This window comes from Lupinus angustifolius, chromosome LG09 (assembly GCF_001865875.1).
Source record: "Lupinus angustifolius cultivar Tanjil chromosome LG09, LupAngTanjil_v1.0, whole genome shotgun sequence".
Taxonomy (NCBI): Eukaryota; Viridiplantae; Streptophyta; class Magnoliopsida; order Fabales; family Fabaceae; genus Lupinus; species Lupinus angustifolius.
Genome location: NC_032017.1, coordinates 19,002,766 through 19,020,485, shown reverse-complemented (window position 1 = coordinate 19,020,485; position 17,720 = coordinate 19,002,766). Strand labels below are relative to the sequence as shown.

The window sequence follows — 17,720 nt, the reverse complement described above, 5'->3', positions numbered from 1 at the left end:
TAATCCAAATTTATTTTATTGGCCATTAATTTCCCAATGTAATATAAAAATTATTCAATGTTTATTTATCATCTCTCATTATTTTGATTTTGTTTTAATCAAATACAGAAAATAAGTTCTTTCCATTTTATTTAAATGAGATATTGCTAATAAATAACAACATATCTAACTTTAAAATATCATTGATTCATATTGTCCTCTTTTCTATGTAGATTTTTTTATCTCCATCACAAATAAAATTTGATAAAAAACCTCATTTATCTATTTTCAATTTTTTATATGACTAGGCAAAATTGGGTATTCACATTTATCTCTTTTTACTTATTAATTATTGCATAAGAGACAAAATGATGTTTGACTGCTATTGCAATAAATGAGTAAACTATTAATAATAATTGAAAATATGTACAATGTGATAAAGTGTTCATAAAATATGCATTCAATGGCTAATATTTTGCATTCATTTCCTTCACTTAAATTCCATGTGCATCTTATAATATGCAACATTTCCTAAATGATTGTCAAATGCTATAATAGGAACATGTAATTTGTAATAAATAATTTATAGATTTTGACGTCTAATAAATTTCATTTCTATTATTCATAAACAAAATTACACATAATATTATAAACTCCTATCTAATGTGTATCCATTTTCTTCACTCAAATTCCATGTACACAAAATGTCTTATAAAATGTGTCCAATGATATTTCCTATTGAAAGTGCAAAGTGTCAAGGATCGCACTAGCAATATTTTACCTATGTTTTGATGAAAACAAAGTTTTATTAAAGCTTGAAGATGGCTCAACAATCAACATGCTTAGAGCTCATTGGTCATATCTAGACTAGAATATATAAATAGAGTCATTACTCTAAGTAGTCTGAGATGTGTGCCTTAGTAAGTGAGTATAGGTGAGGTGAACCCAAGTGCAATTCTCTTAAGTCATTATAATTGTCATATCATATTCATGAGACATATCATCTAGTTAATTGTATGTTCATGCATTAATCATACATCATGTTATATGTGCATATTAGGCATAATATAATTGCTAAAACATGTATAGAAGTTGAGCATAACATATGAGTAGTTTACCTTTTGAACCACGTGTTTTAATATGTTGGTTAATCGATTAACGTGGTGACTTAATCGATTAACTCAACTGTTGTATCAGTTTTTCTGTTACAACTGGTTTCTGTTTTAATCATGTTGCACTGGTTAACCGATTAACGTGGTACCTTAATCGATTAATAGGTCTGTTTTATGTTATAATTGTTTTCTGTTTTAACTGCTTAACTGATTGCAACGGTTTGAACTGTCAAAACTGCTTTGTATAAGTTTAGGCAATTTCCAGAGAAGTGTAGCATTGCATTCTATTGTATAGGACTGATTTAGAGAGCATATTTTATGTTTTATATTCTGTTTTGTAGAGAGAATTGCATGTGTGAGGAAGAGAGATTAACATGTCATATTGAATATTGATTCTTTGTTATTTGCATACTGTTTTTCATATGCTTAGTCTCATCCTTATCTTGCTCACATGTTCATGCATTTTTGATAAAGATTCTTAGAGAGATATCTTATGATTACTATTTTTGATTAACTCACATGTATATGATGGCTTGAGTGAATTGGGAGTGGGTTAGTCTTAAGGTCTTTCATTGTTATATTTCAAGCATTATTGTGCTTATAATACATTGCTTTTGTAATCTGTTTTTGTGTGTATTGGATTGATCTCTTGATGTCTTACCACCATAGAGATAGAGTGATTCTTCACCAAGACTAGGAGGTCTTGATTTGAGAACAAGAATCTTGGTTGGGGCTGGTTCGCGAGAAAGGTTTTCTCAAGCGATAGGTAGACTCAAACCAAGGATTAGGTGTTCTAGATTTCAAGAAAGAAGCATCCTATGTTTTGTAAATTGAATTGGTGTATGTGATTATACTTGTATTCAATATAGTGAAGAAGAAAATCTCCAAGATCAGAAAGGGAGACCTGGATGTAGTTTGCAATGGACCGCAAACGAACCAGGATAAAAATCCATCTTTGCACAATGTTCTTTCTTAAATCTTCTTTACATTTCTTGTTGTTTTTATGCGAGTTAGAAGCTGATATTTTGCATAATTGTACCCTAACATATACTTGTTAATATTGCCTAAAAGTATCTACTTTATCTTTGCTTATCTGGTTATAAATAATTGTGCAATTTGCTGCTCTGATCATTATGTTCTGTGTGTTAATCGATTAAGCCCACTGGTTAATCGATTAATTGGGTTGTTTCCAGAATTGGGTTTTGGTGCGAGAAGCGGTGATTGATAACCGCTACACCTATTCAACCCCCTTCTAGGTGTGCCTAGGGCACTGATACCTAACAAGATGTAAAGTGATAATTTATCACGTAATAATTTATGATGAATTTTTTTCACACAATATTTGTATTTATGACATCTATAGCACTCTACATTGGATTTTTTAGAAATTCTACTTCTTCCTTGTTGCTGGTGAGGATTGCCTTAAAGTTTCGGTTGGAATTTCTATTTCCTCTACCTTCATGTCCTCTACCTGTTCCCATACCTCTTCTTATGAAGTTATTGGAATGAGTATTAGTAGAAGTCTTCTATGCTTGTTCTTATGTTGTTCAACTTCTATGCATCTTTTGTTCATGGACCAACAAGGAACTTTGAAGCTCATCAAGGGATAGTTCATCAGTGCCATTGGACTCTTCAATTGAGCACACCACATAGTCAAATTTTGGTGTGAGTGAGCATACAAAGTTTTTCAACAATGAGGGTGTCTCCCATCTTTTCTCCATAAATTCGCATGACCCTTTAACAATAGTTAGTACTGACTCACTTTCCTTTATTTGTAAATTTTAAAGTCCCTTCTCAAGGCTTGAAGTTGGGCATGTTTGCCTATAAAGGAGCCTTGGTATTTATTCTTCATTGTGTTGGAACTTTATAACAGATTGCAAAAGAAGAAATGCAGATAAAGAAGTATGAAAAAAATATTCTAGAATTAGAAAGTGTAGATTGGTTAACAACTACCAATCCAACAACCAACTTCTATTTATAGAAACTTCAATGTTTACAAGCCCAAACTCAATTAGGCCGAATGTTTACTTATACACAAGCTAATGAATTACATTTACATTTCATTCTAACATTCCACTTTAATTCAAGCTTGATAGACTTACTACTCCTAGCTTTCTTCTTTGAATTTCAAAACTTTCTCTCTTAAGTGCCTTTGTGAATATATCAGCTTGCTGCTCTAGTGAAGTGCAGAATTCTAGCTCCAAATTTCCCTTTTCAACTTGATCTCTCAAGAAGTGATACTTGGTTTCTATATGTTTACTGCGTCCATGAGAAACTAGATTCTTGAATAGATTAATGGCTGACTTATTGTCCACGAAAATCACTAGTGTTAAGTCATTTTGCACACATAACTCATTGAGCAATGATTTCAACCATAATCCTTGACAGCATCCTAAGCAGGCAGAAATGTATTCAGATTCACAAGAGGAGAGTGCCACCACCTCTTGCTTCTTTGAGCTCCAGCTAATGGATGCATTGTTGTATTTGAATAAGTAGTCATTGGTGTTTTTCCTATCATCCTTGTCCCCACACCAATCTGCATTTGTGTAGCCATAGAGGAGTCTTTGCTTTTTCTGTTCACCAACTGCATCAGTTGGGAGAATCACCCCAAAGCTCATGCTTCCTTTTAGATACCTGAGTAATCTTTTCACAGCCTGCATATGTGATTGTCTAGGGTCTTCCATGTATCTACTGACCACACCTACTCCATATGCTATATCTGGTCTTGAGTTTCAGATATACCTTAGTGATCCTACCATTTGTCTATACACGGTTGAGTCAATTGTTGCATCACCAGAATTGCCTTTGCTAAGAGAATTTCCAGCTTCTACTGGTGTTGCAGCAGGGTTGAACTCCAACATGCCAAATATGTTAAGCACTTTAGAGATGTACCTCTTTTGATGCATCAAGATGCCACTTTCTGTCATAGTAAACTCGATACCTAGGAAGTAGGATAGAGTTCCCAAATCTGTAATCTCAAATTCCATTTTCAGTTCTGTTTTTATCTTCTCAATCTCTTCATTATTGCATCCTGTAATCAAAAGATCATCTACATACAAGCATATGATGACTGATGCTTATTTGGATACTTCTCTTATGTAGATTCCATGCTCATTCTTGCATCTGATGAATCCTTGTTCAAGGAAGAACCCATCTATTCTTTTATTCCATACTCTTGGTGTCTGCCTCAAACCATAGAGAGCTTTATGGAGCTTATATACTTTGTCTTCATGTCCTGACACTACAAATCCTTGAGGTTGAGTAACAAAAACCTCTTTGTCAATAGGACCATTTAAAAAAGTTGACTTCACGTCTAGTTGGCTTAGAGACCAATGCATTGAGCTTGCCATTGATATGACCAACCTTACAGTTTCAATTCTTGCAATTGGTGCAAAAACCTCATCAAAATCAAGGTCAGGTCTCTGTAGAAAACCTCTTGCAACTAGTCTTGCTTTTTACTTGGACACTTTGCCATCTGGTTTAACTTTTACTTTGAATACCCATTTAACTGTTATTGCTTTCTTCCCTTTTGGCAAGGTTGTAAGTTCCCAAGTTTGATTCCTTTCTATGGACTTGATCTCCTCTATCATTGCTTCTCTCCAATGAGCCTTTTTGTTGGCTTGATCAAAACTAATTGGTTCCATCTCAGCTAACAAAGCCATATGAACTAGATCTCCTTCTGTTGTAATTGATGTATCATGGAAGACTTCATAATCTCTCAACCTGTTTGGGAGTTGCCTCTGCCTCTAAGGTCTACTAACTGAATCAATATTGGGCTCTTCTCCTGATGTAATTGTTTAAGGTCTCATACTAGTGTCTTCTATATTCATTTGACTGTTGTGTGTTGATGGGTCCTGTGTTTGATTCCACTCCCAAGCCCGAGCCTCATCAAATTTGAGATCCCTGCTGTAAGAGATGGATTTTGTCTTAGGATCATAAACTTTGTAGGACCCTGCTGTGTGATACCCTATGAAGATAAGTTTCTCACCTCTGTCATCTAACTTCTTCCTCTTGGCATCAGGAACATGCTTGAAGCAAATTGACCCAAAAATTCTGAAGTGTCTCACATCAGGCTTGATTCTTGACCAAGCTTCCTCAGGTGTTTTGTCTTTGAGTCTGTTGGTGGGACTTCTATTTACAACATAGGCTGCTGTAGTCAGTGCTTCTGCCCAAAAATCCTTTGGCAAGCCTTTTGTCTTAAGCATACTTCTTACCATGTTTAAGAGTGTTCTATTTAGTCTTTCTGCTGTGCCATTGTGCTTAGGAGTATAAGGTGCAATCACCTCATGTATGCCACCCTATCTGTTACAGAATTCTTGGAATTCTCTTGAGATATACTATCCTCCTCCATCACTCCTGATTAGTTTTAGTTTCATGCCACACTGATTTTCAGCAAGTGCCTTGAATGTTTGAAATTTCCCAAAGACCTCACTTTTCTTATTGAGCAGATAAACTCATACCTTTCTTGTAAAGTCATCCTTGAAGGTTATGAAGTAGCAATTTCCTCCTATGGATTTGGTTTCTAGAAGTCCACAAACATATGTGTATACTACCTCTAAGGGCTTGGTAGATCTAGTTGCAACCTGTGATGTAAATTTGTTCCTTGCTTGGTTGCTTGTTATGCAATCTTCACATATGTTGAATTCTTTATGCATTTCAGGTTGACCAATTACCATGTCTGTTTTTCTCAATAATTCCAAGCTCCTTTGATTCAGATGACAGAACCTCTGATGCCAAATTCTAGTCTCATCTGTGGTGGTTGCCAAGCACTTATGATCATCTAACTAGATGCCTATCTTGAAGGTTCTATTATTTGAAAGTGGAGCCTTCAAGATTGGTCTCCCTTTCTTGTTGAAGATTTTAAGAATTTTGTCTTCCATGCTTATCTTGTAGCCCTTTTCCAGCAATTGTCCTAAGCTAATGAGATTGTTTCTCATTCTTAGAACATACAGGACATTTGAGATACTTGAGCTTGCACCATCCTTTCTTCTTATCAGAATCTCTCCAATTCCTTCTACATTGATTGAGCTATCATCAGCAAACTTGACTTTGGTTTTCACTGAATTGTCAAGTGAGGTGAACCACTCCTTGTGTCCAGTCATGTGATTAGAGCACCCTGTATCAAGATACCAGTTATTTGAGGTTGGTTGATTCTCTGCCTTGTTTGTAATCATCATCAATGCATCTTCATCTGATGTATTTTCTCCAAATGAAGCTGAGGTTACTTCTTCTGCCATTAACAGGACCTCTTCATCAGATTCTTCATCCTTTGCTAATCTTGCTTCAGCTTCTTTGCCCTTTTTCTTGAACTTGCATTCAGATGCAAAGTGCCCCCAATTGTTGCAATTGTAGCACTGAATTTTGCTTTTGTCTTTCTTTTTCTTTGCACTGAAGTTGCCTCTTCTTTTAGTGTTTCTTGAATCAGTATTATAAGATCCATTTCTTTGCCCTCCATGATCTATCTGATTCATTTTTGCAGCTTCATTCATCTTCTCTCCTTGACCTTTTCCACTGAATCTGCTCTGCCTGTCAAGGTAGCCTGATTTCTTTTTAAATTGGGCACTAAGAGCTTGCTAAGTCTGTCTTTCAGATATTCTCTCAAGAAATCTCTGTTCATGAGCTTCTAAGGAGCCTTGTAACTCATCAATTGTCAGAAGTTCCATATCTTTAGATTCTTCAGTAGCTACTACTACATGATCAAATTTAGCAGCTAATGTTCTAAGTATTTTCTCAAAAATACCTTCGCTCAATTAATTGCTCTCCACAGCTTCTCATTAGATTAGTTAGTGCCCTGATTCTTGTAAAGTATTTTGAGATAGATTCTTGTTCCTCCATCTGCAACAATTCATATTGTATTCTCATCATCTGCAATCTCACTTTCTTCACCTTCAATCCACCTGAGTAACATTTATCAAGTGTTTCCCAAGCTTCCTTGGCAGAGCTTGCAGCAGATATCTTTTCGAAGTTGGCTCTGTCCACACATTGGTGTATAAGGAAGATTGCCTTGCAATCTCTTTTCATGGCCTCCTTATGCTCCAACCTCTGTGCTTCTGTGGAATTTTCACTAAGTTGATGAACCCCAACCTGGACCACATCCAAGCATTCTTGAAACCCGAAGATGGCCTTCATCTGGATACTCCAATGATCAAAGTTCTTGCTGTCCAAAATAGGTAAATTCATTGAAAATCCTCCCGATGTTGTCATCTTCTTCCTTCTATTTCGAGGCTATGTTTCACTGCTCTGTGACCTTGAAGCTTCTTGCACCAGCGTATCTTGATGGCGCTTCCACAGGCTTCTTGGATCGTGTAGCTCTGATACCACTGTTGGAACTTTACAACAGATTGCAGAAGAAGAAATGCAGAGAAAGAAGTATGAAGAAAATATTCTAGAATTAGAAAGTGTAGATTGGTTAACAACTACCAATCCAACAACCAACTTCTATTTATAGAAACTTCAATGTTTACAAGCCCAAACTCAATTAGGCCTAATGCTTACTTATACACAAGCTAATGAATTACATTTACATTTCATTCTAACACATTGAATCCCAAATATCCTTGGAAGTTTCTTTGCAAAGAGTGGTTTCCAGAATAGAGGAATCGATAGTTTGAAACAATAAATTTGTGGCTCTCAAGTCTTTCAACTCCATTGCATCGTGCTCTCTATTTTGTCCAATAGTAATTTCTCTGCCTTCTTCTGGTGTTGCAACACCACCTTCAACCACTTGCCAATACTCCTTGGACCTTAAGAGATTTTCCATCAGCATGCTCTAGTGCTCATAGTGACTATCAAAGCATAGAATGACTGATTGTACAAAATTATCAATTGCCATTAACTCAACTTGTTGCAGTCCTATTTCTACTACTGAAAAAATGAGGAAAACTGCTGTAGTCAATATAGTACTAAATAGTAGAGAAAAAATAACACGGTTCTTTGCTGTAGCACCCAGGGTATATTGCAAAGTAGAAAGTGCTCGTAAATTAAGTACTATATTGCACAGTAGGATATATTGCAAAGTAAAAAATGCATGTAGATTTCCTTGTTTTTCACTTGGCCACCTCCTTACTTCAGCATCTAAAGTCTCTGCTAGTCACGTTAATTATTCCCTCTCTTTCTCTGGCTCTTCATACTAGTGTTAATAGAAAAAGTTTGTGAACTGATGTGTTTCATTATGCACTAAAAGACAACCTTAAAATAGGTAACTTGTTAAAGTACTTACTCAATCCTTTGATAAAAATATCTAACATTAAATTGTGCAATAAAACTGGTATGGTGATGTAATCAGCAAATTTCACTCCTTCGATAAAAATGAGTTGTTTCGAACCTGATTTCCTAAGATTAGATATTGAGCCACCCAATGACTTGAATTTGTTCACTATACTAACTATGGTACTATTTTATGTTCATCTTTTATCTTTGGAAATCAAAATGCTTTACTCATTTTCTAGCCCAATTAGTTCATGGATGGTCCACAAATTGGTGTTCTTTATGAATATTTGGACCAAATTGCAAACTAATTAATTAATGAGGAAAAAATGTATAAGCATAAATATTATTTACACTCTTAATTAATTTAAATTGTCACGTCACTTCTATTTATAAGCATATGAAATCAACAAAAAAGAGTTAGTATATAAGCAAGGTGTATGGTAATTTATAAAATTACCAATATTTTAATGATTATTTATTTTGCACTCCAAAAAGTGTTCCAACTTAAAGTGTTCCAACTTAATATGTAGTTTTCTAATCAGATGAACTTTTTGAGTACTATAAGAAAGAACACTTCATAGTTTAGAGTGTTTCTGCTCAGACTGCATATTTTGTATTATTTTTTGTCAATGGTTTTATAAGTACACATTTCACACAAAAATAATAAATTAATTCAAAACTAAGTAGATAGTAAGTGGGTAAATTAAAATGTGAAAATAACCCTCGTTTTCTATGAAACCATCCAACAACACTACAAAGTTACATAGAGAGACACATTTTTTCTCCCAAAATGTATACCACTTTATATACCCCTTGTTTTTCATTGGTCAGATAAGTGAAACATGAATTAGATATATATTAACTTTACATTTTCTGACAAATGAGAAACAAAGAGAACATAAAATAATACATATTTTGGGATAAAAGATGTCCTCCATTTAAATAGATATTGCATCTCTAGTTGAGTAACATAGATTAAGGATGCCATAAAACTAAAACCATACAACACCTTTCCCACTATGGAAAACATGAAAAGTGTTACTATCCTGACAAATGTCAAAAGAAACATAAAAAAGATATGCACACTCAAACTAAAGCGTCCAAAACCAAATTTCTTATAACAAGTAACAAATTCAGCACTTGCAAGAACAACTCAGTTGATACATTATAGCATAATAAAGCCTGTTACATATATACTTGAAAACAGGTTGAGGTAGATGAATTGCAAAAGGATGTAACAATATGAACAAATTTGTGTTCACCATATTTGCCTAGACATGAGGAATATCAGGTTAGTGGATCCCCTCAGGTTTGTACATGTGACATCATTACAAGAAAATGTGTGCTTTTAAGCCATAACTTGTAAACTATATCTTAGGAATCGATTGGTGAAAAAATCTTTACCAAATCAGAGTAGTAAACATGATACTTTTCCGGTAGAGGTTGGCACAGAACTATGATCCAACCCAAAGAAGATGAGTTTAAAACAACTGAAATAGGAGACTTGAAGATCCATCTCCATAGGTCTTCAGATCAGCAGGTCTTACCAATGCTCTACAGAGTGGGCATGTCCTTTCTCTCTCAAACCTGAAAGGAACAAAAAGTGCCTTCTTTGGTCAAATGAGAAGTCATAAATGGTAAATATGAAGATGAGCAAATCAGAATACAATATAAATGATACTTGCACAAGTTGAACGCATCGCATGTATGCTTCTTTATCCTAAATTTATTTAAACATTTCGTGATTATCCAAGTTTACATATGATCATCCCTCACTAGTTTAAACCAGAAGAGGGCTTTGATCAAAGGAGCCCACCCTTTCCTTCCCTCATGACTCATATCCATTGTTACATTCCATATACTAATTATTAAATTTAACAATGTAATACTTAAATGTGATTAGGTAGATCATAAAGAAAGAAACCAAGAACTATGGAAGGAATTTTTCTCAGGACAGATCCTGGAACAAATAAGTATTTAAGTGTATAACAAACCAGGGTTTCAACTGTTGGTAGTTGTACAGCAAAAAACATTCAATCCTTAATTTCACAAGGTGGGGTCAACTGTTGATAGTTGTAAAAACACTTCAATTTTATGAATTATTACATAGAAAGTTATTATACATAAAAACCAAATATATGTCTTTTTTTCATGTGCAAGAGAGATGCAAACCATTAACAAGAGAGATGCAAACCATTAACCAAAATCGAGATATTCTTGAGAATTTTATATGAATGTATAGAAGATTCTTGAAAAATCTTAGGAAGAATTTATGGGAAAACTCAGTTGACTTCTACTCCAACCTAAACAAGTATTTAATGGCTTTCTGAATGTATATAAAAAATTTATGGTATAAGAATAAAAGTTCTAGAAGAGGAATAAATTATGAACTCACCATTCTGACACACACTCTTCGCAGAAAATGTGTTTACAGCGCAACAAGATGGGAGCATGCATCTTCTCCTGGCATATAGCACATAGGTCACCAGCGGCATTAACCTGCATTTCAATAACTTAGAATCATATTTAAAAGGATTGCCCAATGAAAGTCTTCAATAACAGATTAGCTATAGTGGAGGAAAAGCTATAAACAAATAAGATTATAAGAGCATTCACAAAATTCACAAAAGATCTTTTGGTAACTTTCAGGCAAAGCTATAACCCCTCATTCCCTTGCTGAATTTCAGGATTTTGAATAGGGGGCAAATAGAACATGCTACCATAGCTTTATTCTCAGACTGATGAAACATATTACTTGGATGAGAATAGTTAAATACACAGTTACACACCCTTCTCTTATGCAACTGAATTTACATGTGAAACTTCAATATATTTTATAGATACTTTTGCATTTAAAAAAACTCGAGAAAGCAACACCTTCCAAACAACATAACAAAACAGAACCAAAAATTGTTATAAAGCAGAGATAAGTGTTATTTACAAATGTGGTTATTCTGATCAACAATGATTTTTTTTTTTTACTGAAACAGGAAAATTACCTGTTCCATTGTGGCACAAACCCCATAGTTGACATCCTTTCTTGATAGCGCTTTCACGGCAGAAAAAAAGCATTTAACCTAACAAGCACATAGAAGGTCTTAGACAATGGAATAGTTTAGCCTCATACACATCATTCAATACATAACTAAGAAGACTAATTTTAAAGAATGAAAACATACCTTCTCAACAACAGATGTTAGCTTGAAAGTTAAATACAACCCAGTGGTCAGTGACGAAAAGAGACTGCCATAATCCTTGTTCAAGAAAAACCGGTACCAAACTGGTGTGGGCAGCAAGGCACGATACAGCAGCAACGTGTACTCAACCAGAGTCAACATTTGAGCCTAGAAATAAGTTAGACAAATTCAGATGATATAGAAATAAATTATACTAGAAAATTACATGTTGTATATGGAAGATACTAATCACCTGCCGACGGAAGTTTTGACCTCTGCCATTTTTGTAATATATAAGCAGAAAACACTTGAAAGCCATTGCTGCTTGCCGCACCAATGTATCTGAGTCAATATATATCATGACCATTAATACTAACAAAAATTAGAATGGCTAAAGGCCACAAAATTATAATATAAGAGGATAAATCAAGATGTGACATGAGAACCAATCAGCTAAGACAAAGAAAAAAAGCATATTGGCATAGCTTAAAAGAGATTCAGAAAGGTATTGCTAATTATCAGTGTGAAACAAATGCTAAAGTCCTAAAGCAAATAAGCAGCGCTAAAAAAACTATCTCCATAACAATATTAAAAGCTACCCAAAAGTAACGTTAATATTCAGTTTTGGGTAAATATTGAGTATTTTATAGAAAATTGAAAGGATTCGGCGTTCGGTAGGTCAAGCAATCAGCATTTTGCCAAGACTGCATAATTATATTCATAAGGTGCTTTATATCTCGATCATGTACTACAGTCACATGCAAATTAGAGCAAACAAAATGTCCAGTTTAAAACCATTTATGACAATGTAATAAATGATAACCCATACACAAAGTCCATACCATTAACCAAAATGATGAATATTGAATGCCAAAAAGGTGTGGCTTTTGGGGGAATCATGACCAGCGGGTATAAAAGATCATCATTTCGATACCACCAGTAAATGCACATCACATGAAGCATGAAGGCAACTGAGATACCAACAAGGATAGATATTTTCCTATCTCCCTGCAAAATAAAACATAAACTTGTGTTGAGTCTCTCATTTCTTTCAATATGAATGGGAGGGGTTTACAGAATGGAAAGTTGATTTAGGAATTGAAGTTTTAACAGATGAGCAAAATCGGGGTAACACCTTTAAAGCTGTCTGCCTCTTAACAATTTCATTTGACTTGAACATCACAGCTGATACCCAAATTGTGACAAAGAAACCTGCAAGTTATTGAAATGAATATCACCAAGTAATATGGAAATAATCAACAGCAAAAACCAAGCCTTAGTCCTACTAGGTGGGTTCTGCTACATGGATTGAATGGAGGAAGGGAGGAAGCGGTTGCAAAAAATAAAGACACAATGACAACTCAAGACGTAGAAAGCACTGTTTTATTAAGTCTTCCAAATACGCCTTTACCTTTCTTACAATTAGCAAAGCTGCAATTTCCTTACAAATGTGGGACACTGCCGAATGGAGAAAAAGTAAACAAAAGAAAAGCAGAATCCGTGTGATCATCAAAAAAATTATGAGATAATCTTTTCTTTTCCTCTACACTCTTCCCTCACAGGTAACATGCAGTATTCAGTATTGTTTAACACTTGGCAATGACCAAAATGAACTAAAAAGGGATAGAAAATAAAGATGTAATGCTACTTCTATAGTTTGCATCACTCCCAAAGTCAGGCAGCCTTTCTTTGTCATATCATTATTCCACCAAGCACATTCCTTAACAACAAACAACCAGGGTCCCATACAAAATGGGCAACCAAGTAATATGGACACAAAATTATTAAGAACATCATGAAGAAAAACACGCCCTAAACAAATCAGTGATTGGCTTGGTATGGAAATATCATGAAAGTCTAGCATATACTATATACATCAGAAACAATTCTCCCAATATTTTGACAACAAATGTACTAATAGTAAATAAAAAGCAAACAAAGGGAAACACACAATGCCTACGATTTCATTGTTACCCTAGGAGGAACTTCTGAAGCCAAAAACATAATATTACCAATCAGAATCAATGGTGGTTATACCTTGCAAATGCTGGCGGATGAAAACAACGAACAACAAGAGCGAGAAAGGCAGAATCTGCTCAACCCACTTTGCAATCTGCTGAATGTCATACCTCTGGTAGGACGACAACTCCCTACCGTTACTTTCTAAGCCATTCCCAGCAGCCTCTCCACCAACTTGTCCACTACCAGCCAAAGATGAAGATGAAGACACACGAGGAACCCTCTCACTAGCCGAAATTCCACCATGATCCTCACCACCACCATCAACCAACCCATGCATTCCATCTCTATCCCTCACGACATCATCATATCCACCATAACCAACTTCTCCACGCCGATTCCATGACGATGATGAAAGAGAACCAGACCCTACTACACTGTGATCATTCTCTCCAGATCCAATGATCCTTATTGCAACCTCACCAGCACTATTGGTGCAGGGTGTTCCAACAGCAGCAGCTGAAGCACCACCACCATGGAGTGATTGAGTTTGAAGCTGAGACCGTAACTCCGAACCCGTAACCCCGTTGTTGACAGTCACAGCCTCAGAATCAGGGGCTGAGGTTAAGATGCCAGAGTTCTCCAACAAAAAGGAAATTGGAGAACGCAAAGTTCTCACAGAGGGTAAATTCATGCCATACCAGGTTACAGTGCCAGCCCTACTATTACTATTAACATTGTTATCACTACTATTAACACCTCCAGAAGAAGATGATGATGAATTAGAAGACATGGTAGCATATTGCTCTGAATTAACATCCAAAGTTTCCATCTTTTTCACAAAACGAGAAAACCCTAATCTTCAATTTGCCTCTCTTGTGTCTGATCTTTCCTAATTTTCTTATTTTGTTTGATCACAAAAATTAAAAAAACGATTTTTCCCCCAAAAATGTGTTATTTTCAAACCCTTGAACGATAACAGGGTTAAATATCAGAAACAAGATAAATTAGAAAAAAAGGGAAAAATGAAGAGGAAAAAAAGGGTCATTAGGTTATTACCTGAGAGATACTGATTGAAGAAAAAATGAAAAATGGAAGGAAAATTGAGCGTAATGAATGAAAAGAGAGAAGAGTGAAGAGGGTTTTGAGCAAAACCAGGAACGGTGGCAGAAAATGAAAGGAAGGTGATGATAACGAATGATGATGGTGAAGATGAAGAAAGGAATAGGAGAAAAGTCAAAGTCTTGGAGCTGAAACTTTCGTTTTCCCCTTTTCTTTTATTTATTTATTTATTATTATTTTCAAGGGGCTTTTATGTTTCCTTAATATAATCAATTTTATATTTATTATTATTTTACTTAGTGTTAGTTTGGGAATTGAATTTTGGAGGGGAGTGGAAGGGAGGGAAATGGAAGGTTTGGGAGTTATGAAATAAATGTATTTTATGGTTCTCAAGTCTTTTCTTTCTCTCTCTTCCCCTCCAAAATTCAACTCTCAAACTAACCCTTAATATAAAATCTCCCTAAATGATGCAAAAACCAAATTATTAAGATTTTGATTTTTTTAGAACACATTATTGGTAAAAAAAAATAGTCACATACCCAAGAAAATATTAATTATTTTTAAAACCAGAGTCAGACATTCAATCAGAAGAGTTCACATATTAGGTTTAATCGATTTAAATAGTTAAATTGTCAGGTCGAACTGCGTGATTTAATATAATAATTTTTATAAACAAATATATAATTATATATAAATGTAAAATGTTATATAACTAATAATTATATTGAAATAATATCTCCCAATATTTTTTAGACTAGTGTAAAACATAATATTAGAATAGTGTTTCTTTCTTTTTTGTTAATTTTAAGTAAACCGTTCTGTTTACTTCCCAGGTTATTCCAGTTTAACACAGTTGGACCGGAATATTCTCATTTTAAAGTGGTCTACTCTCATTCGATTAAGACTACTGACTAGAGTCGTTTTCAAGTTCGATCAGTGATCAAACTAATTGGATTATCTAATATGGTCTGATTATCACAATACTAATTTACTCGTAAATCATAAGGTGAGAGATACCGTGGTTAGTATTAAAAATAATTATTAATGGTTTTGGTTTATTTGTACAACCGGCCCCACACCCGGAATTTAATCTATAAAAGGTAGATGTATATTTCCATACATAACACTAAAGGGTAGTTTTGATATTATGCATTGTCAAGTTAAATAGTCCCATAAAGAAAGTAGGTGAAATTAAAGTATACTTTATACTCCTTATTTTAAAATAAACAAGCTCGATAAAATTTTATCCTATTTATTAAATTTTAATTTGATCTTTTAATGAAATAAAATGTCAATTCATTCTTTTATGTTTTAATATTTACCTAAAAAAACATTTAATCAATTCTTTAAATGAAAAATGGATATTTGGCAAATCACAAATTTTGGCGTAAATCTAATTTATATTATTATGATAAAATGATGAATTAAACAAACATTAAAAGAATAAACGACTTGATTTAACCTTTTATATTGTTGAAAAGTCAAATTAAAATTTAAAAATGAGATATATGGCTAATATAATACTTTAATTAACTAATTAATATATATAGCTCATGAAAAATATTCTTTTAACAAAATTGACTTTATTGCCTAATTTATGTGCGGTAACACTATAGCACTTCATGTTTGAAGAGTAAAATAATTAGTCATGTATGATCCATCATTTATACGTGTGATTTTTACTATTGATCAATAATGGTTGAATGATGACAAATACCAACATGTACTTGGTCGAGTTTTTCCTCATGCATTGATTTAATTTTTATTGTCAAAATTTCTTGTTGCCTTCATCCTATACTATCAAATTTATTAAATGTCATTATTATCTTTACAAATGAATATGGCCATCTTTCAAGTCCAACATATATTGTTGACTATGACGAAATTAAACAATAAGCTTACAAATATGAGAAATAAGATTAATTAGTTTACATTCACTCGTCACTTACCCAATATCATAAATCATGTTCCATAAATTTTTGTTAGTAGTAATCATTTTATAGCTTTCTAACGTAATGATATAAATTACAGGAGCGTGATATTAATTATATTGTCTTGACAAGGAAGATGGAAAATGAACGGTGACAGCATGGAGTCTTGTAAAGATTGTGGATGGTGACCGTACATGATTATGATAGAGTTTTTTTGGTACATCAAAATATAAAAGAACAAAATTAAAGATAAAGATCGAAAACTAATAAGAACTCCAGAGACCTGGTAATAGAAAGATCCCAATACTAAAAAGGAATTATAATAGAGTTTTTTATTGATGAATTGCAATTATGATGAGGTATAAATGAAAATACCAATATTGTCATTATAAGATTTCTTTCATTTTTAATGTTAGTTGTTTAAATAATTATTTAGATTATTTTTTATTCCTGATAATATATAATTGTATAAGTAGTAAATCTAAATAGTATTTACTTTTTATAATACAAAAATGAAATAATTTAAATTATTTCTTTTGATAATAAATTAATGATTTTGAACATTTAAAATATGATTCAATCACAGGCAGGCTAGAACATTCCATAAATAATATATGATGTATTATCAATATTAAAATAATGAGATAAAAATCGTAAATAAAATATAAAGTCGTCAAAGTCACACAATATAAAATCATTGGATATTTTTCATGTAGAAATGAATGAAGTTCTAATTATGGATAAAATAAGAGAGATAATTAAGTAAAAAAATTACGTAAACACTGTATTAACTATTGTTCTGAAAAACAGTGATTAAATTTGTGTGTGTAAAGTAAGTAGAAAATATCGTACCAATAATAACGGGAGTTTGTAAAACGCCAACTACGAATGATAGGTGATAGAAGACATGAATATTAGTACATTGGATAAATAATTAAAGCTAAAACTATTATCAGACAGTCACAGTAGCTGAAATAATTGATGTCTAATATTAATAACGAGGGTACCTTAAGCAAACACGTTTAAACAGACATTATCGGTCAAAATACTGATCAAATATTATAATGGTTATTAATTAAACCAGAGCATGCTTATATTTATATAATCTATAACAAAAAATTCAAATAGATAAACAATCAAATTTATAATTCATATTTTATAATCAAATAAAAATATCAATCAAGAAGTCTTATTCACTTAACAAACTTAAATACAAGTCAGTTTACCAAACATATTATAAATGAGTTTAATATTTATGCATTGTCGATGTAAAGTTTTTTATACTCACGTCA

At 33.4% G+C, this 17,720-nt stretch overlaps 2 protein-coding genes across 2 annotated transcripts; both read right to left on the bottom strand.

Annotated features, from left to right (window-relative positions):
• On the bottom strand, positions 5,876-7,857 carry LOC109356326. Its single transcript, XM_019599650.1, has 4 exons — positions 7,629-7,857; positions 7,339-7,420; positions 6,832-7,248; positions 5,876-6,617 (listed from the first exon to the last, which is right to left on the bottom strand). The coding sequence occupies exons 1-4, from the start codon at positions 7,855-7,857 to the stop codon at positions 5,876-5,878; spliced, it is 1,470 nt and encodes a 489-aa protein (XP_019455195.1).
• LOC109357202 (RING finger and transmembrane domain-containing protein 1-like) lies at positions 9,393-14,703 on the bottom strand. Its single transcript, XM_019600985.1, has 8 exons — positions 13,514-14,703; positions 12,612-12,688; positions 12,319-12,484; positions 11,730-11,818; positions 11,480-11,644; positions 11,300-11,377; positions 10,696-10,799; positions 9,393-9,887 (listed from the first exon to the last, which is right to left on the bottom strand). Exons 1-8 carry the CDS (start codon positions 14,265-14,267, stop codon positions 9,782-9,784), a joined length of 1,539 nt encoding a protein of 512 aa, XP_019456530.1. The 5' UTR covers positions 14,268-14,703; the 3' UTR covers positions 9,393-9,781.

What these genes read in the sequence shown, in the direction of transcription:
- LOC109356326 (XM_019599650.1), bottom strand. Translation starts at nt 7,857, where the DNA reads ATGCTGATGGAAAATCTCTTAAGGTCCAAGGAGTATTGGCAAGTGGTT. An exon ending in CTGGTGCAAGAAGCTTCAAG is followed by an intron (nt 7,249 to 7,338) that starts GTCACAGAGCAG and finishes TATTTTGGACAG; the next exon opens with CAAGAACTTTGATCATTGGA. An exon ending in GAGCAATTAATTGAGCGAAG is followed by an intron (nt 6,618 to 6,831) that starts GTATTTTTGAGA and finishes CTACCTTGACAG; the next exon opens with GCAGAGCAGATTCAGTGGAA.
- LOC109357202 (XM_019600985.1), bottom strand. Translation starts at nt 14,267, where the DNA reads ATGGAAACTTTGGATGTTAATTCAGAGCAATATGCTACCATGTCTTCT. An exon ending in GTCAAAACTTCCGTCGGCAG is followed by an intron (nt 11,645 to 11,729) that starts GTGATTAGTATC and finishes ACTTATTTCTAG; the next exon opens with GCTCAAATGTTGACTCTGGT. An exon ending in GAAGAGTGTGTGTCAGAATG is followed by an intron (nt 9,888 to 10,695) that starts GTGAGTTCATAA and finishes TGTTCCTTTCAG; the next exon opens with GTTTGAGAGAGAAAGGACAT.